Here is a 25,030-nt window from a genome sequence, read left to right as displayed (position 1 = left end):
ATTACCCCACCACAGCGATGTAATAAGTCGTATACTAAGTCATACTCTTTCTCCAAGCTGAGTTACCGACTCCAGTTCCCGTAACAATTGAGAAAACCCAGCACAGAAGACAGACAAATCATTTAAGTTATGTGCAATACTTAGTTGCTTACCATCACTGATTGTATCATCATCATCAAACATTGCTTCCTTTAATGCTTCTTTGTTATAGTATGGTGGATTTATCGTTTTATCAGAATATATTCCTGGATTATATTTGTTATTAACTCCTCTGTTGGCTGACAATTGCTGTATTAGAATTAATAAATATCCAATATTTAAATAGTACATTTTCAAATGATAATTGTTTGATAAATATTTAGAAATTTTTATCGAAATTTATAAAACAAGGTAACTTTTTCTATTTAAATTTGTTATTTGAAGAAAAAAAATTGATTCAAGAGGATTGTTTTGATATTTAAAATAATCCTCTTTAATTTTTTTCCCCATACAAATCCATACTTTCAAATATCTAAAAATTACCCTTAACATGTTCCTATGTATAGTTTAGCACAGGGGTGTGCAACATTTTTTGTCGATTGGCCAACTTTAACCAACTTTAGACATCTGGCTGGGCCACACAAAAATGTAAAAAACGGCTATCGCTAAGCCGTCCAGCAATAAAAGCTTTGGGCAAAACGGCAAACGATTTAAAGCAGCGACAAGGGCAATAAACATTTATGTATTTTACAGATGTGAGCGCTTTTTTAAACATAATCTGTCGGATTGGGATTTTATGCTTGATGGAAAAAATTCTGAGTGTTGACAAGGGCTACACTAAATGGCTTGGCGGGCTGGGTTGTGGCCCACGGTCTGCCTGTTGCACACCCCTGGTTCAGCATATACCTAGTGGAAGTTAACAAAACAAAATTATATTGAAATTTCAATCTGTATTTAGATGGTTTATTTAAAAAAATATTCAATGTTGATCACTCTTACCGTCGGTGTATTTTGTAGTTGTTGGAAAGGTGGAGGGTAACAAACATTAGGTAAATTGATGGCGTCACCTCCTCCAATTTGACTGTATGGTTTCTAGAAAATGAACATTGAGCGGTGTGGAACAATACCCAAAGAACTCATGCAATGAATGAGAAAAACTGAATTGCGAAATTGGATTCATAATATGATCTAATCCAGGGGTCTGCAACCTTTTGTCGCTTGCGGGTCAAAATTAAGGGTTGCAACTTGTAAGTCTCGACGGGCCGCACATATTTTTAGTATACATCACAATTTTTTCACACAGATCAGAAGTTGAAATTTTAGATTTTAAACAGCGGACAGAGACTGCGACAACTCATGAACTTGGTAAGAGTTAGTATAAGAAAAAATGCCATTTAATGTGACACTTGCTGTTACATCGCGCTTGATAGCTTTTCGACATCAGGTGACACACTGGATGAAGCCAAGATTAAAACACTTTCTAAATGGGCATCACTAATCAGAGTTCACAGATTGTTCTTTGTAATATTCGTTTTCGACAATAATTGTGTAATTGCATATCAAGAAGCTCTATTCGAATATTTTCTGCGCAATTGAGCCCTCTACATCAACTTTTCTGTGTGTTGCCTTTGGTCTAATTATAATTAAATTGTAGGCTCGTTAAGCGAGTAGCTGTTCACTAAATTGTTAGGTTATTTTATAATTTAATCTATACATGTCTCACAATAAATTCTGTTACATAAAGAATATAATGAACTGCTCGAGCGTGGATTATAAAATTAACTTATAGTCAAAACCTGCGTTTTGTCGCTATAATTCAGTAAAACGGCGCAGGCCGGATTATTATACTCCCGGGCAGGATCTGGCCCGTGGTTCGTAAGTTGCTGACCCCTGATCTAATCATTCTTCCATTATCCATTCATTTGGTCAAAATCAACTAGTATATTACAATTAGTAGCCTACTATACATTACCATAATTGGTGTAATAATTGATGGTTTTATGTTAATATAATTGTGTATTTAAAAATTTGTCCTGCAACCGTTTTGATTTTTCACAATTAACACAATAAACCTGTATACTTTCCAAAAATGTTTTAAATTCTACAGCAAAAAGAAGTAATTATTACACTTTCCTAAATTTTAAAAAGCAATTTTTTAGAACTTAATTCCTCAAAAAACCTAATTGTAACTAATTTATTTATATAAATTTCACTTTTACCCCGTCAAATATTTGTCTACTAAATATAGTTAAAATAAGAATATGCATATTTCCATTTCCAAATCACCAGCGAACATAGAAAAAATTGTCATTTGTTGTAAAAATGGGACAATCACATTATAAGATACCATACAAAATTCTTTTATTTCAGTATGTGAGACAAAAATTTAATATCCGAGAGCTTACTTGTTCACTGTGTTTGAAGTCAGGAGTATCAGCACTACTGTCCAATCTTAATTTATGTATTTCCGCAGTTATGTCACCAAAATTTAATTTTTCATCCAAGCCTTCTCCGCCTGATTTGTCAGACATGGCATATTCAACTTCGCTGCCCCTGGAAATTTAAAAATATAATTGACAAAAGAAGGCAGAATGCAGAAGATGCAGAAAACATTGAAATACATAAGGTATTGAATAGAAAAATTATCTCCTCTCCGAGTTCGTGCAGTGAAATCACTGTGCAAGGATACATGAATATGGATTTCCTGTGTGAAAGCATATTTTACTAAATCATAGTATTTTGTAATATCTGAAGATGAAGATTTTTTGTTCTTTTATAGAATATACTCCAAATTTGTATTAGAATGTGGCAGAGTAATACATTTATGTGCCTGGTTGCGAAAGTTGTGGAGTGGAATCAGAGACATTGCAATTTGACTCTGGTTTTACAAGTTTCTTTGGAGGTTGAAGCTGGATTCAAAATATTTAATATAAACAATACCAAGTAATAACTTGCACTGAATTTCAAACAGAAATGTTCAAAAATTTAATTTTCCCATAACCAATAGCTAGAGTTGCAGTCTAAACTGTTTTCAGCCCTGACTGGTATTAGAATCATTAAAGTTAGAAACTAACTTAACATAACTAACAGGGCCATTGAATTAAATTAAATAATGGTAAAATAAAACCAGGATTATATACATACATAGCACTAAAGTGTTATCCCTTCATTATTGACGTTTTTTTCGAACAAAAGTGTGAAGTATGGAAAATAATACCTTGGTGACATAATATCAGCCATTCCAGATGAAACACTTCCATGAGGAGAAACGACTTGACCAGAAGGTGACATACCAACACGAGCTGTAACTCTGCCTGGTGTAGGCCCAGACTGTGGAGGCATCTGAACAACATAAGGATGGTGCATTAAAAAATATAAAAGATTTTTTTGCATGTTTTCAAGTTCGCGCAAAATCTATTACTATTACATCGAACATGGCTATCAACCAGTCAATCGCGATCAAGATGTTGGTCACCCCTGGACCCTGTTTTTTTTCTTTCTTAATATTTGACGAGACAAACCTTGGGCTCTCCATTAGCTTTGACATGTGTGTGTAATACTTTCATTGCACCATCTTGAAATGTTTTTGGTAAGACTCTCAACATCTGTGAAAATTCTCCGGGATTGAGTTCAAATAATCCTGTTATGACGGATTCTGCAGCCTGAAAAATAAAAATTGAGATGTGGAACAATGTCATTGAGATTAAATCTATTTTGATCAGAATTCAATATGGAATAGATGAAAACTAACTAACAAGTCTAATTTTGTGGAAAATTTTCATCATTCATAAAAATTAAATGCATCAATAAGATTCATTATCATATATAAACAAGAGAGCAATACTCAAATATATGGACACGAAAGAGAAAATTAAGTAGTACGGGTCTTTTACATTACTGTTACGTAGTCTTCTCGACTTCAACTGACCACCATATCACAAACGCTGAATCGCCACAAGGTGCGTAATTTTTAGTTTTGATGATGTCATACATACATGTCATAGAGCCCACAAACATTTTTGAAATAAAGAAAGGTAACAGCATTCTAGCGACAAATACAAAATTCAAAACAATTGGTCCCGTAAGTAAAGAGAAGAGCAATTTTTCCATAACAGCAAGAATTCTAAACATAACAACATATTATCAAAATGATCTAAAGGTCCCCTCTGTGTCCAATAACAATGTCTTTTACGAAACAATGATTTCCTATGTATTACCCATCATGAGAATCACTAAATTATCCAACATATTTGTTATAAACAGTAAATACTATAGTTCAATTAATTCATTTACTGAATGCCTTATTGTTACATATTGCTAAATTCCACCTTTCCATGCGGTGGGCACGTATACGTACCAACGACAAAAGATTGCGGCGGGTACGTTGATGTACTCCACTGTTTTATTTAGCAATTGGTCGCAAACTGTTGGTCTAGTTTTCCCGGGTTTTAGTTTATTGATAAGAAGTCTTCTTCCAGATTAACATAAGCGACGGTAAATCTCGCTTTCGTTTACGACGGGAATTTTATTTGCGGCGGAACGAGGGAGTGTTTTTGAAATTTATGCAAATTTCTGTGTTTTTTGGGTGGTAATAGAAGACATATTATCCCTTCTATCTACCAAAGTATTTTGAGTTAGATCACGAAATTGCTACAGCAATATTATGCTATTGTTTGCCAACCACGAAGCGGTAACAGTAAAGGATTTAGCGAATATTTCTAATTTTTATCACGGTTTGGAGTTTCAACTCCCAAGAAAAAAAAATGCCTTTTTTCTATCCGGTTTGTGACTCAGACCACCACTTTTAAAAAAATTTTTTTTTCAATCACCAATTGCAAGCTCTTTAAATAAGCTTTCTAACGAGCTGTCAGTGGGCAGCAGAGGATCATTAGTTTTTCGTTAGTCGATCGATTAGTTGTGGGGGTACAAATGCATAAAATCGGCGTAGCAAATACGATTATTTAATAAAAAATAAAAATCGCATGGAAAGGGTTAACCAGTGAACATTTGACTGCCTATGAAATTGCTGTTTAATTCCACTACAATGTTCTATCAAATTAGATCTCTCGCTGCTCAGGCTAATAGTTTGTTGCCTAGTATTTATATTCCCCAAATTTTAGCTATGCATAGGAAAAATAATTTTGATTTTCTAAATGGGACGAGATGAAACACACTTTGTTTTAAATCTTGTTACTATATCCGAATAAAGTAAATGCTAAGAAATATAAAAATATAAAATTGAAGTAAGCAAAATGGTGTTGACAAAAAATGGATACAAACCTTGCGGACATCTTGACTCTTCGGTTCTGTTGTCCATGTTATCATTCTGGATATTGCTAGTCTTGTTTCGCTTGTACTATTGATATCAGCAGAATCCATCAATACAATTAATTCCAGAAGATAATGAAGTAAAGCAACTTTGACCTGGAAAAATGTAAACTATTTATCAAACTTGAAGTCAAAAACTATACCATCATCAGAAAATATCGAATTCAATTTAATTTAGATGAACAACAGTATAAAGGAATAAAGAGGACTCATCTCTGAGCAAATCTCCAGGCAAACGCCCCAATCCACCGAAACTATAATGGTGATATAAACCTTAGTAACTACCGTGTTTCTCCAAAAATAAGACTGGGCCTTGTTTCAATTTTCTTTCGAAAAATAACACTAGAGCTTATTTTTAGGAATGTCTTTTATTTTTATTTATCAAAAACAAAAATACAAAGTAGAGATTTACAAGATTCTACTATTCTACCAAAAACCGTTATCCATTTACTTATAAATTTCTTGCTATCGACTAGGTCAAAAAAAATTCCGCACTATTGACTAGGTCTTATTTTAAGAGCTTAGGGCTTATAATAAAATCATTTGTAAAATTCAGGCCAGGTCTTATTTTCAGGGTAGCAACGAAAACAGCAGTTCTAATCAATACGATCATTAGGACAGCTATGAGGCATTGAATGCAACACAACTGAAATTCACAGAAAAAACTATTGGAATAAAAGTATATTTGTTTTACGGGTAAATTGACAGTGAACAAATGAGAGTACATTCTTGAGGGACAAAACAAGAAGGGAAACAGCATCTTACTAAGCATTCCATTAGTATATGAATAGATTACCTCCTATCTAAATATATATATAATAAAAATTACCTTAAGATTTGGAGTTTGTGTTTGATCGACAATATATCGAGTTAATATTGTAAATTGCTGTTTTGGTGAAAATGATACTCTGAAATTAATTTATTATAATGATTAAAAATAAATTCACAGTTTCCCAATTCGCATCTGTGTTGATGCGAGTTGGAGTCTGGCCAATCTATATCCACCCCCAAGGTTGCAAGCATTTTTGAAGGTGAATCAGATAGCTAAACCCCAGACAAACAACATCGAAAATAGAGATTTGCAAAAGCGAACAAACCCCTTAATCTGAAAAACATCAAATAGTCCAAATTTGCAACGCATTTACTTTACTTTCCACCTTAGGAATATTGATGCATTGGGTACAAAATTTCACTTTACTAACATAAAATTAGAGGATGAGAAAAATGATTATAACATATCCTTTTTATTACATGTGATACATGAGTTTCTTTTTGTGCACATATACAATCATCACATGGGTGAAAGGTTGCTTCTCTATCAATGTTAATTTTATAAGATTTGATTATTTCATATCGCATTGGAGGAAAATATCGGCATTTCATGAAGAATACAAAATTGTTTCACACAGTTTGAGAACCACTGACTTAAAACGCATTAGGTTTAATTCATACCTTGTTGTTTGCATAGCTTTCATAACTTTTCCTTGTACCGAGCCCAATAAATCAGCTCCCATTTTTTTCAATAATTGGGTCATTAATACGTATAACCAATCTTCAATGTTTTCTTTATAAGTTGCGACAAAATCAGGAAGAATTTCAAGAAACAAACTGAAAACCTGAGCAAACAGTAGAAAAATATGCTCATGTATTCTTTATGCATATATTCTTCATTTCTAATCCTGGAATGGCTTTAAAAAACCAACTGCTGTAATAATTTGCGCTATTGGTGTTATAGAATACATTTATAATTTATTGTAAATGGTTATTATTATGACTATATCAACTTTAATCAATATCCTATGTTATTCTCTAATATACTATTTTTGGTGCTCCCGAAGTATGCGAACCAAGATGGCGGACATCGGAACGTAACATGGGTAACAGGTTAGGCGAGAATTTTTTTCCAATTTTCCTTATTTTAGTCCTATTATCAGTTCGAAGACTAGCCAAGAGCCTCCCGTAGTATTTATACCTAAAATTATGGCCTAACCCCAACCTAGTACACATATTACATTCCGATGTCCGCCATCTTGGTTCGCATACTTCGGGAGCCCCCTATTTTTGAATGCAAAAAAAAAAATAGAAAATAAAAATCTAATCTAATCACGCCTAATACAACATTTCATACAATATAAGCTTTCACTTAGGATAGTCTGGGCTTCTTGGTTATGACTCAAATTCTATAGCCTATTCACTGATAAAAGTATCAAAGTAGCAATCGTTTATTTTTGTGCTAAGTTAAAGCGGAGTGAGCCTGCTTAATGCTAGAGCTGTGAAATCCAAATAAATTTGAGCCAACTCAGGGTTGAAAAAATTTTGACTTCGATGCCAGGTTATAAAAAATTTCGGGATAAATGTACGCCCAAATGTTATTCCAAATTTATTATTCCAACCTGAACTCAGGTTGTGTACCAGATTAGGGTTCATGGTTATGCGACATCTTGGTGCGCATACTTCAGGAGTACCAAATTTTTAATCCAGCTTCCATAAAGATCAAATTCTGATGACAAAGGTTTTTGCATATTCAATCCTTATTCAATAGACTGTTGGTAACAATTAGTATACTTCATATTTTCAGAGTTTTTCATATAGAAAATTTTGACATGTATAACCATTGAAGGTCTAAAATTCAGACTTCAATTTCGACAGAAAATTCAGAATTTTGACTTCAGCTGCAGTGAAATCATGCCATTCTCCGAACTATACAGCCCTGCTCAATAGGATTGAAAATCAGAATTTTCAATACTGTTATAGCATCTGCGGCGATATCGTGCAAATAAATGCATCATGCATGAACTGGGGGTTCATTTTTTCATCTGGTACCAGACGTCATATTATGGAGATGGTATTGTAACAAAAAAGGCATAAATGGAATTTACTGAGAAATAGTACACAGTATGGTCAAAAAATAGCCTACTTCATCAAAAAAAAAAACTACATCAAGAGAAGAATTCTTAAGATAACTCAATGTTAGACAAATTAATCAAAGTATTTTGCTACTATTAATAATATATCGAAACATCTACTGATTTCGCTTCACTCCTTTTATGTAAAATGCCTACAAAGAATACTACATAGTATTATTATTTATATTATAAAGTCTTGATGAATGTAATGATAATAGTGATCAATGTTGTTACAAGCATGATTACGTTCCAAAAACATAGTTTTTACCCGCTTTGTTCCCTTGAAGCATGAAAGAAAGGGAATTAAAATTAATAAAATGAAAAAAAATACATATCGCTCTGAAATGTATGATAGATACAGGTTTAGACAATACCTGATAAAGCAACTTGAGCAAAAGAATTGAAGTAAATGACCACCATATAGTAAATGATCATTCAGGGTGTTTCAGCCATTTTGGTTACATCTCAAAAGACAATATTTCTTTTATCCGTTGATTAGAGTTGGAAGAGTTGTTCAATATAGATCTATCTTATCGAATAATTGCTTTTATAAAGATATACAGGGTTTTTCCAAAGTCTTTTCATTTTTTTTTAAATTTATCACAAAGTAATAAATGTTTTAAATTGTAAAGAAACTTTATGGACAGCTATAAATTCTCAAATCAATCAATATGATTCTTGGTGTTAGCACGATGGCATACTTCTCACTGATTCATAAAATAAATGTATGGCATATCGTATATATATAATATAAATATAAACAAACCTTTCCATGGGGATCTGCAAACATTCTGTTGAATATTTCCAAGATTTTTTTCATTTCCATTCGACTATAAAGGAATAAATTTTCAATGTTACAAGTCAGAAATATAAAGAAAGCTTTTATTGAGCATGGGTGTCCTACTTTTAAAACATAACATATAGAGAAACTGCACTTAGCAAAACTATCATACTTAACAATACGTAAATAATTTTTTTTACCAGGTTGAAAAATGCTTTATATGCAAAGCTATTTAGATGTTAATATTGATTTTCAAAAGATAGCTATGAAATTTTTCACACATATAGGACTGGTTAAGTCAAGACCCTATCTAAATATAAATAGGCCAGCCCAAAAACCTCCATCTCCACAAATAGAAATGAATCATTGGTAAAAACACAAGATATTAATACCTGATTAACTTTTCTCTCTTGATTAAACCATGTAAGCTGATCAATCCCTCTTTTCTTTCTGCCCAGTTCGTACTTTGACATAAAGTTAATATTTCTGCAATATCTTCTGTGTGTTGTGTGTGTGATCGACGAACACCGTTTCGACTGAAATAAGAAACAAGGACCTCAAAAAATGATATTCCGAAATTGCCTCTAATAGAATTTGTTCATTTTTGCCAGAAAAGAGAATGGATAGTTTGTTGATTGAATTTTCATAATTGTACCGTATTTCGAAATCATTGACTATTGCTTCATGTCTTATTAAATGCTATTTGCACAGATTAGAAACTTACTTACAGCTTCGATATACAGCATAAACAGAGACTATAAACAAACATCGACAAGCAATATTTATTATAAGTAATCTTTATATCGGGAACCACATTTTCCCTGTTGAACACAGATAAAAGTGATAAATATCGTGCTGGAGAACCAAATTGACAAAGAACATTAGCTGCTTACCTGGATTGATAAGATGAAGATCTATCAGAACAAACACTAGAAGTATCAGAGAAATCATCGTCATTATCAGAATAACCATATGATTCACCACGACGCTTTGGAGTCTTACGACCAAACTGAAAACAAATCAATAGATGAGATTTCCAACTTAAAAATTTGAACATGAATTTACAATGGAGAATCATTGTGAGGGGAGACAATATTTGAAAACGACAAGGTCTCATATTGGGCCCGCAGCAAAGTAACTTTATCCTTATCGATAATATGACCAAAATGAGAAATAGATAACTCAGAGCCACAAGTCAAGTAGAGTGTCCGAGTCACAAGTCCGATCATTTAGTGAGCCAAGTTTTATTTAGATAATTAGCCAGATTATTTAGATGACTCGAGTCACTTTGAGTTATGGAGTCAACTTCAAGTCAACACTGGCCAGAGGTGATTGAATACAAACATTCTCTTATTATCCCATCGTACAGCTCAACATGGGATTGCAGTAATAACTATGGTATACATATATCAATGACCTACCAATGCATCTGTTAGCACTTGTTCGCCTTCTCTACCCTTGGGTAAAACTCTCATAGGTGGACCTGTTCCTCCAAAACCTGTTGTACTTGAAGTTGACCCTCTACCTGCTTCAAAATAATTAGTTCTCATTAACAATTGGTAACAGAAATTACATTTGTAGTAATACTGTACTAGTAGGCTATATAAAAAGAATTAACCATGAATAAACGATATATTCGTCATGTAATGAATAATATTTTCATTGCAAAAAGTAGGAATATGATGTGTTTTAAAATAAGTTATTTTATACATATGATAACATGCAACTTTTTTGGGCCATTGTAAAAATTGTTTTTCAATCAAAGATGAGGATTACATGTACAATGTAAAGAAAAAAAAGAAATTAGATGTTATGAATAAGAAAGAGCAAATGACAGACATAAAATTAACAACATAAGTTACAAATAATAATATGGATATACACAATTTTGATTTCGATTTTTCTTGATGTTCTCTGTATTCAAATTTGAATTGCAAATGCTATAATATAGTTAATTGTAGTCACAACAAGATTCTAATCTAAATTTGAATTCAAATTTGAATTAGATATTTATTAAAGTCAAAAATTCTTTGACACAATGATAATTCTCCACACAATTTGCATACAATTGATACTTTTCATTATCACCAACAATGAAGTAATATTTGCAAAACACAGTCCAGAGTTATGAAATAAAATATATCAATAACTGTATGCCAGGAATGTCCAAAACGAATCGAATGTTTGACTACACTCAAAATTTATTGTATTCAATATAATACAATTTTGAATTCCAGAATAATTTAGAACAGTCTTGTCTAAAAATAAGGATTTTAAGTCGTCAGACAAGCAGATCAAAAGGTACGATAGCCTATCTCAATTGGTAACAAACAACACACAGAAAACTTGATTTGATATTTACCTATGTTGTATTGGATATGATCAACAAAGATATAGTAATTTATTTAATTTTTCCCATGAGCTTGCCCCCAATTTAGATTGTATTCGATATTCCATGTTCAAAGATATTTTCTCAGAATGTATTCAGAACAGTGAAATATTGTTTTCGGGGATTCACCTTCTAATTATTAACATTTTTTGGAAAAAAGCACTTTTCCGCCACTTATGGCCTAATAAATTTAAAATATTTAGTATTTATATATAGAAGTTTTCACTAGAAAGCAATTACATTTATTATTATTTTTTTTAGTTTTCCCTGTAATTCATATATTGAAACACTACACCTCTAAAACGTGAAACAATAACAAAACACAGAGGTTACTTAACAATGAAATTGATTTATATACTTTCAGAGGAAATCAAGGTTTGTATATGATCAAACATTTAGAAATCTTAGAAATTTTACAAATTTCACTTTTAACTTAATCCCTAATTTTGCAGCGAAGAGAATAAAAATTTAATACCGAAAAATGTTAATTCAATATTCTGATTTGATGGATTCAAAAACTGATCTATCTAACTAATAATATAGTAGAATACTTCAAATTTACAGCCGCTTTTCAATTCCCGAATACAACAAACATTTAATGAAAACAAACACGAATTGACAACCATAGAAAAGTTGGCGGCAAATGACATGAAATACTTACCAGTACCCCCAGGACTAGAATCCCGGCTGCTGACCTGTGAGGACGCCACACGACTACAATTTCGTGAGACAGGTTCACTGCGAGCAATTCGTGATTTAGCAGCTTGTAGTAAAAATTAGTAATAATTGATATTATGTTATTACAAAAAAATGTGTAATTATTCCCAGAAGAAAAGCATGATGTTTATGTATAAACATATTTCAGATTTTCTATACTTCTGATCCTCATTCACTCAAGACAAGATAATTTCCAAATGTATATAAAATTACAGTTTTAAAATGAACTTGTCCAAATACAAAAACAATCAAACATTATCAAAAGTTATTTACAATAAACCAAAGCACCTTCACAGCTTACAATTAACATCATCGCACACAAAATTACCGAACATTACACACTAGTCTACCATGATCTTACAACAGAAAAGTCCATCATGCCTAAGCCTATTTAACTATATATCTAACATGAAAAGACAACACATATATAACGGATTCAAGAGTCTTGCTGCAGATAACAAGCACAAACATATTTCTGTTGATGTTTTGTCTGATCAAAACCCAGACTTCCTCAGACAAACATAATTCATCTATAATTTGACCTTAGGAAGTCCGACATTCGTCAGATGAAACCTCACAGCAATATATATGTGTTAGTGCGTGGCAAGATCTTAGAATCACTTATAGCTGTCTTCACTTTTGCTACAGCATCCTAGTACCACACATATACAGATCCACCAGCACAAAAGAAGAATAGGTAGTTGGTCCCGCAGGAATCCAAAGAATGGATTGTATTACACTTCTCAGAAATCAACAAAAAATTATTACAAATCTCAAATTTTATTAAAATATTTTTTTTTTATTTGGAGGCGTGTAGATAGAAATTCGAAAAAGTTGATCAGAAGTTTAAATAAATTGAAATTATACAAGTTTAATAAACATTGAAAATTGTATTTCAGTCTGTGAAAACCAAAAGCTGCTGAAGCCTGAAGTAGGACACAGCATACAGTATACAACATAATATCTGCACTGGGTTGAACAAACCAGATGTTTTGACTAACCATACAGCAAAGCGAGAAATTGGAAGAATTACATCAAGACAATGAACAAGAAAGGATTTGCAACACCAATATCAGTAGAAGATGGGAAATCTCAAACTGAAAATATTCTAGAGTTTGAATATTTTCCTTCAGATAAGCACAGTATTACCATTGTTAAATTGTAAAAGCCCTTAGTGAATTACCACCATCATCTAATTAGACAGATGGAATTACATGCAAGCAATGGACAACAGGTTGCAAAGCATCATGCACCAAATATATGGGAGTGACGCTTACCTCTGTATCGATGGGGGCTCGATCCGCGACTACCTTGAGGTGACCCCACCCGAGAACCCACTCTCGAACCAGCTCTTGAACCGGAACGAGATGTCGAAATAGGTATTCTCGATTTTCGGGATTGGGTTGGAGAAGATGGTGGGGTTCTCGTAGGAAGTGCGGATTTCGCTGCCCCATTTGCGTTACTGGATGGCGTAGCCACACGTCTGGGGTAGTCGTATTCTATACAATAAATAAATAAATATTGCATTCTAAGTTAATTGGATTAAATTACATTGAGAGTATACTATCTATGATGAACTGATTATCAACCAAATACTGGAATTATGAAATAAGACTTCTAAAATGCATGCATGACTATATACATCCACGTAGAGATATAGACTAAACATATAAACAACTAACATAATGTAATATTTAAAAAGAGCATTTTCGATTACGATTAGGAATTAGGATATGAGAAATCTGGCCTATCAATAATGGAACTTAGGAAAAGGACAGCTTAGAAGTACAAGAAAAGAAAATTTGGCAAATCATTTGAATAGATTCTGGATAGACAAATGTTATAGTTATATCAAAATTGCTACTGCACTTTCAATGAATGGACCCATCCATTGGACCCATTTAAAAATAATTGAGAAATATATTTTAAAGCAGGCTTGTGTTTAAATTATAATCATGACTGCATATCGAACTATAAAAGAAAAGCAAGGATTGCTGCCAAGTGCCAAGTATTCCAAATTACATAAAAACACATGAGGTATAGGAATCATCAATTTGAAACGCTTCAAATATCAGTCAATCGCAATTTGCGGGTACATAATGCATAACCATAAACAGTCTGGATAGGTTTGAGCATGCTAATGGTCACCAACAACTTTTAGAAACGAGGTTTTCTTCACTTTTGAGTGATTATATATCATAAAAAAAATTCGAAAAAGAATGTGGATTAATGATGAGTGTTGTAGATATGCTCTATGTAGTGTCTTGTCTACTACAGATAATTAATAAATTGAAAGTGCTATTCACTATTCAGTGACTAATATTATAGAAATTGTAATGGATGTAAAAATACGCTAGATTACTCAAAACTATTTTGAGTGAAAATAAGAAGAGTCAAGATAAATTATATAGCAGGACAATGATTCAATTGGTTTTGTTGAGATGAGAAATATTTCAGAAACTACTCATTATGAGTGAGTGATTTGTGTGAGTATGCTGTTTTACAAGCTAACATTACTTTGTTGCCCCATACCGCAGGATAAAAAGTGAGGTTTGAGAAACCGTCAATAATATCACCCCATGCATATTTACACTATTAGTATTATAATTTAGAGAGTTGATTTGTTGAAGAACCAGAATTCACCAACTAACTATACAATATTAATTAACATGGTGATATTGCGCAATATATTTTTGAGATAAATTGGGAAAATGTAAAAATTAATTTCTGTTTAGCCATTGTAAACCAAGCTTTATTACGTAATTTGATGCCAATTTAAATTTGAAATACTATAAAATAGTAAGTTGTTCAAAAACACAATTTTTTTGATTACCAAATTCTTATTTGGATTATATGAACAGATTTGACTCCAAATAACGATTTTGTTTCAATACTGTTGAATATTCATACAATTTGTTATATTATGAATATTCAAAAAATTATCATAACTAAAATAACGAATCCAGAAGGCATTTTGAAATATTCAATTTGAGTTTGACATCACATCTTGAATAATTTAAATCAGATCACTAATATGAGCAAAATATTGTCATAAAATTGAAAGGTGTCACTCATAAAAAATATTAAAACTGAGAAGGGTGACAACTCCTGCACTTTACACATACCAGCAATGCTTCAAAAAAGCAAACTATACTATCAACTAGATTAAAAAAGTCCTCCGATGTTTATGTAAAATACAATGTAAGCAAATATTGATAACAAACCTGGACTATCTTCTGCTGAATATGTATGAGCTCGTGAGGCTCTGTAAACTCCTGTCGGAGTTCTTGGAGGATTATATTGATAACGAGACTTGGAGTTGGGTGAATTTGACCGACTGCCAGCTGAAATTATATTAAAATATGTCAGATAATATAATAATGCAGATACAATGACTTGACACTCTATAATAGCGTTTCTCAAACTTTTTTTTGACCCGCTTTTTAGCTCGGCCTCGCAGAACACCACAAAATCAGAAGGTCAAATTGATAGGCGGTTTCCAAAATATTTAGCTTAAAGTTAAATTGACAATTGAAAAATTAGGCCGATGGTTAACAATATTGAATGGTTAACAAACACTCCATGCTTTCCAGACTGGCACGAATCCTGTTTGTCGCCAGTGGGGAGACCAATTTACCACCCCAAGTCGCTGAAGTATGACCAAGATCGACGTGTCAACCAATTTAGTCGCAATTTCGATCACTGTTTGTGGAACACTGCTCTATAATTGTTCCATAATTCACTCTTACAAAATTAGGTCTTACAACCTTACATCGATATATTTATATGCTTAGCGTCAAATGGTGTTGTTGAAACTAAGCAAAAAATACTGTAATCGTCACATTATCTATTAAATTTGGAAACAAAATCATGCAAGTAGTGATATTTTATCAAACAAGATAATACATGAAAAATAGGTAAGAAAATTTCATGTTTATCATTTGTTAGTTATCAAATGGTTGATGTTGATATCATAGTACTGGTTAGATGGTAGTATGTCCGTCGAATACGGGTCCTGTTTTCAAAAAAATAAGGTGCGCGATGTTTATCTGTATAAAACTTGTTGTCACTATCACTGGAAAACATCAAGAAATTAAAAAAACAACTCTCACGTCACATATCATGGTTCATATTATGGCTTGAATGCAGATTGGTAAAACAGATCATACTCACATATGATAGGTCAAAAGTCAAGTTATAAGTTTTTTTTTTAATTCAAAATCGCTAACAATCTTTATTATACAAAGTTTACAAATACCGGTACAAGGACACAAGAATCCTGGAACCAACTAATTGAAATAATATTGAAAGTTAATATTTCTGATTATCAATTTGAATATGGCTAAGAGCAGTCATTTACTTTAAAAAAAGGATCTATAATACATGATTTAATGAACAGCTTTAAAGATTTCAACATTTCAAATTAATTTCAAAAAATTGAAAATTTTGTTTCCAGTTAACTAGAATTAATATACAAATAATTTATTAATGATGGGAAATATATTAGAAAACATCAAAACTAGTTAGTAATGCATAATTATTTTCTAATCACAAAAAGTAAATGCGTTGTTAAAACCTATAGTTGGTACTAGAAAAATTATTCAAAAACATCCATAAGAATCATATTTGCATATTACTATGTTAATTGGAGATTGTTATTTATTATCCCGATATTGAAGTTTATTATTAAGTTTCAACGAATCGAAAATATGCAAACTCCGATTTTGTTTTCCAATACAGTAGACATTTGATCATGCAATAAGACGTTGATATTCAGACAGTAATTTTGATACCGGTTAAAAATGGTTTTAGGAGGGTTTGCTCGGAGCAAAGTCAGACACACTCACTCGTGAATAAAGGAGTCTCAACCCTGAGTAAAGTTACAATCTACGGCTGATCTGCCAAGAGCTCCTGGATTTTTAAGAGTTTTTGATGGAGCACACTTAGTTTAGTTGGCACAACAAAGAACATCCATATTTCATGTTTTCGATATAAACTTTTTATTAATTTCTCTGTAAAAACTTTCAAACGTGTTTCACACATTATATTATATATAAAGATTAAAGTGCAACACATTCTCTAGTCCAGCTCAGCAGGCACAGTTGGACTATGGCGGAAGTAAAGTTCAATGCAAGCATATTTGTCATTGAAATTCTCAATAAGAATAAAAAGCAATCGTTTTCTCAAAATGTGCAATACGAGCGAGTCAATATAAAAGTGAAGGTGAACACCACAACACGATGATTTCTTACCAAATCTATGAGCTGATTGTGATCCTGAATGCCGATGTAGGATGCAATGAAAAATATTTGATTTAGATATTTGTTTGGCAGAAAACAAAACATGAAGTACTATTTTGAATCAAAGCATAAACATCAGGAACTAATTCTGGCTGTACAACTCTATAACATATCCTTAGATATTAGGTAAACTATAATTCAAATATATATTCAGAGTAGCTAAAAAGAATATACTCATTTAATATGCTTAGTTAAGAGCTTTTCAGACCAATACACTATACAATTGTGTCATGTGTATCATATGTGTATATGAAAAATTGATTTAATAATTATTCTACATTGCAACTAGTATATTATTGTAACTAAAATTCAGGGCAATAACAGAAGAGAGCAAAATTTCCATTGTGTATTCGTAAGTGTTTTATCATGAATGGTAACCATGTGTGAAATGAATGAGATGCTGAAAACGCATTCAACTTTGTTGTGAAATAAACCAATACAGACAAAATTCATGATTTAAAGAGACATTCTCACAAACATGGAGTTTGTTTCGAGCTCTGTACTCACTATGCGCCATTTGATGATCGGTTCTTTTTAGAAACAGCTCGCTCACACGACCAGTGGGTGAAAGGGGTCTTGCAAGAGTAGGGTTATTCTCCAATTTAAGGACTCTTTTAGGAGCACGGGACCTAGGCGTAGGGTTACTTCTCACAGACGAAGGGGAGCAGGGAGGAGAGGCGGGTCGAATTAAAACCTGCGGAATTCCCAGGCGACTTCTATCATTCTTCAGGGATTTGGATCTTTTTAATTTTCTCGGTGAAGGTAAAGTGTTGGAAAGACGAGACACGAGAGATTTTTTGTTAGCTTTAGAATCGCCGGATTCAGTAGCTTTTGCGTTTTTCATAAGAACAGAAGAAAGTAAAGATTTGTTGTCTGTTGTTTCCAGAGAACGAAGAAGAGAATTGGAGGTTTTGTCATCTTCAGAAAATATATATCATGGAAAGAACAAAAGTACATCAAATGTTAAAAACAATAAGAAGAAATACAAAACAATCATGTCCAATACTCAACGAAAGAGAATTGAGCCAAACTAAATCTTACAGTATTACATATCTCAACAGAAAAAGGAGGAGAAAAAATAGTGTAAAACACGAAGATACATAGATATACATACGTTGTGATGTTGCTGGTCTAGCTGTGTTTCTGCCTCTGCGTTCTGGTCTACCATTCGTAGCCGTAGATTGTCTTGCACGTCCTGAAAGATACACGATAAATGAACATATCCACACTAGTCAATTCTGAATCAAAACTAATCTGAGACAAGGAGACAACACCAAAATCAGGATTCAATTTTTTGATGTGTATACCTTTCCGAGATGAGGAACAGAAATACACATTAAATTAGCACCTTTCTAATTTAACAAATATTCCAATGTCACGTGATGAAAACATTACACAAAAATAAAAAATAAGCCATAACAGCAAACGCCTCCATTGATCTAACAACAAAAGCATAAAAGAAGCACTTCTGATAGGTGAGAGCGCATGAAATGCTCAGAAAAAAGGGAGGTGGTGGTAACAGATGACACATATTCATTCCATAATTATATAATGTACCAAAATGTATATGTACCCCATTCAATAGTATTATAATATACTATTATTGGTATACACTACAGTATGAAAAACAACAAGGTAGAGGAGAGTATAGGGAACATTTGCAAAATAAGTAGAAATAAAATAACATGATGATCAACAACATCCATAAAACCTTTATCTGAACCATAAGAAAGATTTTCATGTGATTTTGCCGTTACTCTCGTGGCAGATTTCTCTCTGCTGGTATTGAGAGGTCGTTGTTTGTATGGACTTTCTGTGACGTTAGATTAAAATTTTAGAAACACTGGTATACATATTTATTCTCAAAACATAATTTATGAAAATAACTTTACCATAAGTCATTGCTTTCATTGCTGATCGTTTAGCAGCTTCTGGATCTATGTCTGATCTTGATCGCATGAAATTTTTCGAAACTGTTCTGTCCGGTCCAGTACCAAGTCGAGAAGCTGCAAAACATTATTGTTATTATGACGCCACATTTTATATAAACACCCAGCTGAACTTTTATATTACTAGTGTAATATAAAATATAATCCAGAGGCCATTTCTATCTGAGTTTATTATGCACAAGGGGAACAACCAACAGTTCCAATGACAAATCAATATTTATATTCCAACCATTTAACATGCATTGGAGGAACTTGGAACATAACTGATTTTTCTTTTACCCCAGACATTTAAAAACACAAAATTTAATACATTTTGCAAATATACTCATATATGGTTTCAGATCAATAGCTCTGAACTTCACCCAGGAATAAGTCTTGTTTGCTTCTATGTAAAAGAGTGTGACCGAATTCTCTTATTAAAAACAAAATTTCTTAATTAGTGAGTTGTGAATTGTGATGTAATATATAAATCACCTTGATTTACAATTTTGATATAACTTGCTTTAAAGGAAGGTTGGGGAAAATGTAATTATAATTATGGATATTTCCCACAAAAATAAACCCCTATACTAAGCACCATTAATGATAAATTGATACAATTCAGGAATGCATCAGCATTACATTCCTAATATAAATATTCAACTTCACAATCAATAGTTTGTTTACTGACAACATCATGGATTGATTACTATGTGGGTGCGGTCACTGTTTGTCATTCATAATAATGCACAGCACTGTTTAAACAATTCCTATGTATATTATAATATACAAAATATTGTCATTGTATGAATGAACAAAATGCATATATATGATATGAAACATTACACAAAGATGGTGATACACCGTAAAATATAGTACAATCAACCGAACCCTGAAAAAATTGACAAATAAAAAAAATTTGAGGTGCCATATTTTTTTAAAAAAATTATTGACAGAATTTGATAATCGAATCTGATAGTCATGCAATAAAAAAGGACATATTTGAAAAAATTGAAATTTAATTTAATTAGACGAATTCAATTCACAAGCTCCAAGTCCCTTCGTGTCTTGCGTAAATATTTACTGGCACATCTTGTACCACCTTAAATCTATATAAGGTAGTTATAGTGTGTGTGTGAACTTGCTTTGAGCAAATTCACATAGAAAATGAACCATCACGTCACGTCACATACATACTTATATTAAATAAAAACCTATACAGCATTTTTAAATACTATTTATAAGCACTCTAAGCCGTGGCACAAATCTAATCCTCGATCAGATTTACAAAATGAATTAAAATAGAAGCTCATTTCCATCTATCTGCCTATTCATATAAAATACAACACTTACTTCTTCCTGGTACTCTTTGTGCGTTTGGCAAGAGAGACTGACGAGAAGACGATGATGATGGTGGTCGTCTAGATACAAGTAAATCCGTCTCATTTGAGAAAAGAACAAACAAATATATGATTTATTGACCAAGCTTAAACTATAGATAGTGCTTGTCAAAGGTGTATTATTTTCTATGGCCAGGTTTGGTCTGGGCTTACAAAATTGTATTACCTGGAATCATTAACTATAATAAGTATTTAAATATGGTTAAATGTAAATAAAGCGACTGGAATACATGCAAATACAAAATATATAAAAAACCTGTTGCTTTATCATGTCTGAACCTGATTTGGCTTCTTATGAAAAAGTGCCGGAAAATTTTGCATAATACAAATTTGAAATGTTCTACAACACCTACCAATTCTTCACCAGATATAATAACTCAATTATTTTTATTTTCCTACTCCAATGTCAGTATTAATACTCTTGATAATGGGAAAAATAATATATAGAGACTTTATAGAGACCAGCAATCTGACTAATTTAACACGAGTAAGCAACTGGCATAGCCAAATTAATTAGGAGAAATCAAGATTGAAAATTTTCTGATTTCTATATAGATGTAAAGCAATGTAATCTGTAAGAGTATGTTAGTTGAAAAAATAGATTAGTAATGACCTATGATTTTCTGAGGTTCCTCCAGTTGTAAACAATCTATTTTTGCGAGAATTAAAAATAAATGATCTAACAGCTAGAATTCAAGATTTTATGTGATTCAAAAGTCTTGCTGCACACTGACACAAATATATTTCTAAGTGTATCATCTGACCAAAGTCGAACTTTCTCAGAGAGTTCGTTGAATCATGGTCCACATTTGAATTAAGTTCGTATCTGGAAATCTTGATTTTAGTCAGATGAGACGTTACAAAAATATATTTGTGCTGTGCATCAAGACCCTCAAAATCACCCAAAATAATTGTCTTTTCTCTTGCTTTTGCATCTTAGCATAATGATCAAATTCCACCAGCTCATTAAGATTAGAATGATAAGCAGACCCACAGACACCCAATGTATAGCATGAAAACAAACAGTATCGAGCAAATCTTCTAACTTCCATAAAATGGTATTATTCAAATTTGCAACTTACTTGCTGGTGATATGAGATTCTGATGCTGTTGATCTCGGTATGCTGTCTGTTGATGATGATGCTGTTAACTCTCCTTGAATCATCTTTTGTTGGTTTGAGGTAAGACCGTTGTATAATTTTTCTGCTTCAGCTGGGAAATGAGAGCGCAATCCCCACCATGATCTAAAAATTTGAGGAATCTTTAGTCCATCACTCCCTAACGTGGGGTCAGTGGCCACACACGGGGGCCACAATGCTATGCGTAAACCACCGTTCTCCCCAGTTTCACAGCTTGAAAGTATTTTTCATTTTGTTGCGAATGAATTGATTGTACATAATGGAATCGACTGAACAAAAAACACTTTAAATACCACTGGAAAGATAAACGGGGGGCATGAGTGCTAAAACTCTCCTGAAGTACCCACAAGCGATAACAGGTTGGGAACCACTGCTTTTGTTTATAACAAACCCCCAACTTAAAGACCTTTTTTGGAATGAGAAAACTAATTTGGTAAATAGCAAATTTAGCATCACGTAAGTACATAAACGAGAACAGGAGTGTCTACTGCCAAGTAAGCCGTTTGTGAGATATCTGATTTTAAGTTTAAACACTTGCGATGCCATAAGTGAGAGTGCCTAGCCTTGACAATTTGTCAGATAGAAAGATAGTGTTCAATATTCAACTAGGTTAGCATAAATGAGAAGTTGGGGATTCTGGAAATATGACATTTTGTTAGAGGTGGAACCAGGCTTATCATAACGCTGGAGTCAAAGCTACCAGGTCCAGAAATTCCAGTGGCTCAAGCTCTCTCTAGGTATTTTTTCACCTTTATAATTTTTTTAATATTTAAATAAAAAATACGAAAAGTTTTCTTTCGTTCTTATAATTTTTTTTTACGTTTAATCTCTGATATCAATTTGAAAGTTTCCAGGTAAATTTTTATAATTAAAGTTCGATGTTTAATTTTAAACACTTATATCATGGTTTTGAATCATACTACCCCAAACCGCACTTGGACTAATATAACATGGTATTGGTCAAACAAAAAACATCTATGGCCCAGCTCAGACGTCAAATTGATGTTGGAGATGAAGTCACAGTTTGAATATTGTGATTTCAAACCAACAACCCAAACTTAACAAAATAATTAAGATATAACAACTCTCACTTTCTAGCTTCTGATCGAGCATCGGAATCTGCATCAGAAATTCCCTTCTTTACTGCTTCAATTAAAAGTGGGAGTTGCCTGGAATAAATCAAATAAATCAAGATCAATGGCTTTCACTATTATCCAGCTAAGTATGCTATATAATAATGGTAGAACTCAAAGAAATCTTTCAATACAATTTAAATAGCGTTTTGTTCAAACTCTGTCTTTGGAAATCCTTGCTATCAATTATATACCCTTGCCAACGGATTGTATACCCAGATATCAGATAAGAGACAATATTGAAAATAGTGCATAATGGATTACAGAACTCATGTAGAATTACAACAAAAGATATGAATATAATAATTATCACTTTATGGGAAAAGGTTTATGCTAATTTGTTGTTTATCACTCAGAATCAGTAACTCATTTTATCATTGCTACACAACTGTCATTAAGGGGTAAGAAGCAGAAATAAACTCAAGGAGAAAATAGGCTCGGTTCATCTCACTTCTATGAATTTTTTAAAATTGACATTTTCATTACAAATATTACGGTAGTTTCAGTCTCAGACATACTTTTCGAGTACATTAGTTGTCCATTCTTGTAAAACTAAAGATAAAAATCCGAAAGTTTTTCTTCTGACTGCAGTTGATTTAGAAGTGCAATTACCAGTGATAACTGGAAGCAATCGAGGTGCATGTGTATTCTGTAACAAAGTTGAGTAAATTAATGTGAAATATCGCAATCTCATCTTTATTCTTGAAGTACAATATCCCTTCATTATATGCATGCATACAAAATCACATGCAGAAGAGCATTGATAACCAGGAACATATTTTTGGAAGTTGGGAATTATTCACTAATATGAGGATTGGTGATATACAAGAACGTAATATATCCAAAAACTTAATCATTACATCATATCCGCGGAACAGAGCTTCTTCAGGGTTTTCATTAACCGTTCAATATCGTTAATCATCTGCCTAATTTTTTTAAGGTAAAGTTTACAGCAAACTTTTTAATTTGACCATAGGCTAAATATTTTTGAAACACCCTTCAATTTTCCCTTCTAATTTCTTGGTGTTCAACGAGGCTAAAAAAAGCGAGGTGTTCCGAGGAAAAAAAGTTTGAGAAACGCTGATATTGACCTTAAACTTTAAAATGGCTACAAATCCGAAAAGTTTTTGCGAACAGAGATGGAAACAGATAACTAACTAAGAATCTCCCCAAGAAGACTGAGAATTCACCAGGTATCAAGAGGGAAAGCGTTGAACACAAAATAATAATTTATTCACTAATATTTAACTCACCCTTAAAATAATTTTTATTGTTGTAACGCCCGAAGTTGCCATAATTTTTACTGAATTTGGTACGAGGTTGAACAGTGTTGGAAACAATAATTCTGCTGCATGATCGAAACGATTCTGCATCACAATTGAAAGATGACTGAAGAAAATAAAAATATACTTTATGATACAGCTAAATTGTTATTTTAAAAAAATGGCCTTTTTCTTCCACTAATGTATCATTTTCAAATTACAGATCGAAAATAATATTCAAAATGGTGCATAATCAGTTATGGAACACAAATCTTTGGACTCTTAATAAGTAGCCTATATGAATGATGGATCAATCGTTATTGTTATTCTCTGGAAAATTTATTCAATCCATCCCATTCAAATTTTCAGTACATAACGATGAAAGAAATCGGTAGAAGGGATTGTTTATATATTTCAAAGTCCAGATATTTCCCCCTCATGTTTCTGATTTTTATAATTCACTGGCACACCTCCATACAACATTCTCTATCTTGTTTTAGTTAGTAATCTATTGATCTGTGCCAGAATCTTCCTTAACTTTATATTTAGGAAATCCGTTCAAATTCTTAATTCTATGAAAACATTAGCTTCAGATAAGTTATCATGCATGGTAGGTTAGAAATTGTATATATTACTCGAATCATTCAGATATAGAAAGTTGTATTCACTAAATTGCGAGATTAGCTACATACTATATTTGACACCCATGGGTAAATTGTGAAACATAACAAGAAATATGTTTTATTTGAAATACTAAAACTTTTCTGG

At 32.5% G+C, this 25,030-nt stretch overlaps 1 protein-coding gene across 10 annotated transcripts in view; it reads right to left on the bottom strand.

The window, feature by feature from the left end:
- LOC120342586 (CLIP-associating protein 1-B-like) overlaps positions 1–25,030 on the bottom strand; it is a 47,832-nt gene that overhangs the window by 5,585 nt on the left and 17,217 nt on the right. Inside the window, exons 12-34 of one of the 10 annotated variants that reach the window (XM_039411476.2) lie at positions 24,254–24,389; positions 23,519–23,649; positions 22,959–23,036; positions 21,811–21,972; positions 20,682–20,749; positions 19,293–19,406; positions 18,515–18,595; positions 17,353–17,376; positions 15,325–15,444; positions 13,378–13,599; positions 12,045–12,146; positions 10,416–10,522; positions 9,888–10,003; positions 9,387–9,530; positions 8,980–9,043; positions 6,760–6,923; positions 6,137–6,215; positions 5,260–5,403; positions 3,501–3,641; positions 3,197–3,321; positions 2,385–2,532; positions 979–1,071; positions 153–288 (exon numbers count right to left, since the gene is read on the bottom strand). In XM_039411476.2, coding sequence (XP_039267410.2) covers positions 153–288; positions 979–1,071; positions 2,385–2,532; positions 3,197–3,321; positions 3,501–3,641; positions 5,260–5,403; positions 6,137–6,215; positions 6,760–6,923; positions 8,980–9,043; positions 9,387–9,530; positions 9,888–10,003; positions 10,416–10,522; positions 12,045–12,146; positions 13,378–13,599; positions 15,325–15,444; positions 17,353–17,376; positions 18,515–18,595; positions 19,293–19,406; positions 20,682–20,749; positions 21,811–21,972; positions 22,959–23,036; positions 23,519–23,649; positions 24,254–24,389 — 2,699 coding nt within the window. The remainder of the gene's footprint in view (positions 1–152; positions 289–978; positions 1,072–2,384; positions 2,533–3,196; positions 3,322–3,500; positions 3,642–5,259; positions 5,404–6,136; positions 6,216–6,759; positions 6,924–8,979; positions 9,044–9,386; positions 9,531–9,887; positions 10,004–10,415; positions 10,523–12,044; positions 12,147–13,377; positions 13,600–15,324; positions 15,445–17,352; positions 17,377–18,514; positions 18,596–19,292; positions 19,407–20,681; positions 20,750–21,810; positions 21,973–22,958; positions 23,037–23,518; positions 23,650–24,253; positions 24,390–25,030) is intronic. The other 9 variants (XM_078110702.1, XM_078110704.1, XM_078110705.1 and 6 more) reach the window with 9 other exon arrangements.

The sequence above is a fragment of the Styela clava genome, chromosome 3 (assembly GCF_964204865.1).
Source record: "Styela clava chromosome 3, kaStyClav1.hap1.2, whole genome shotgun sequence".
Classification (NCBI taxonomy): Eukaryota; Metazoa; Chordata; class Ascidiacea; order Stolidobranchia; family Styelidae; genus Styela; species Styela clava.
Note: the sequence above shows the minus strand (reverse complement) of the source record. Positions and strands in the feature narration are given on the sequence as shown.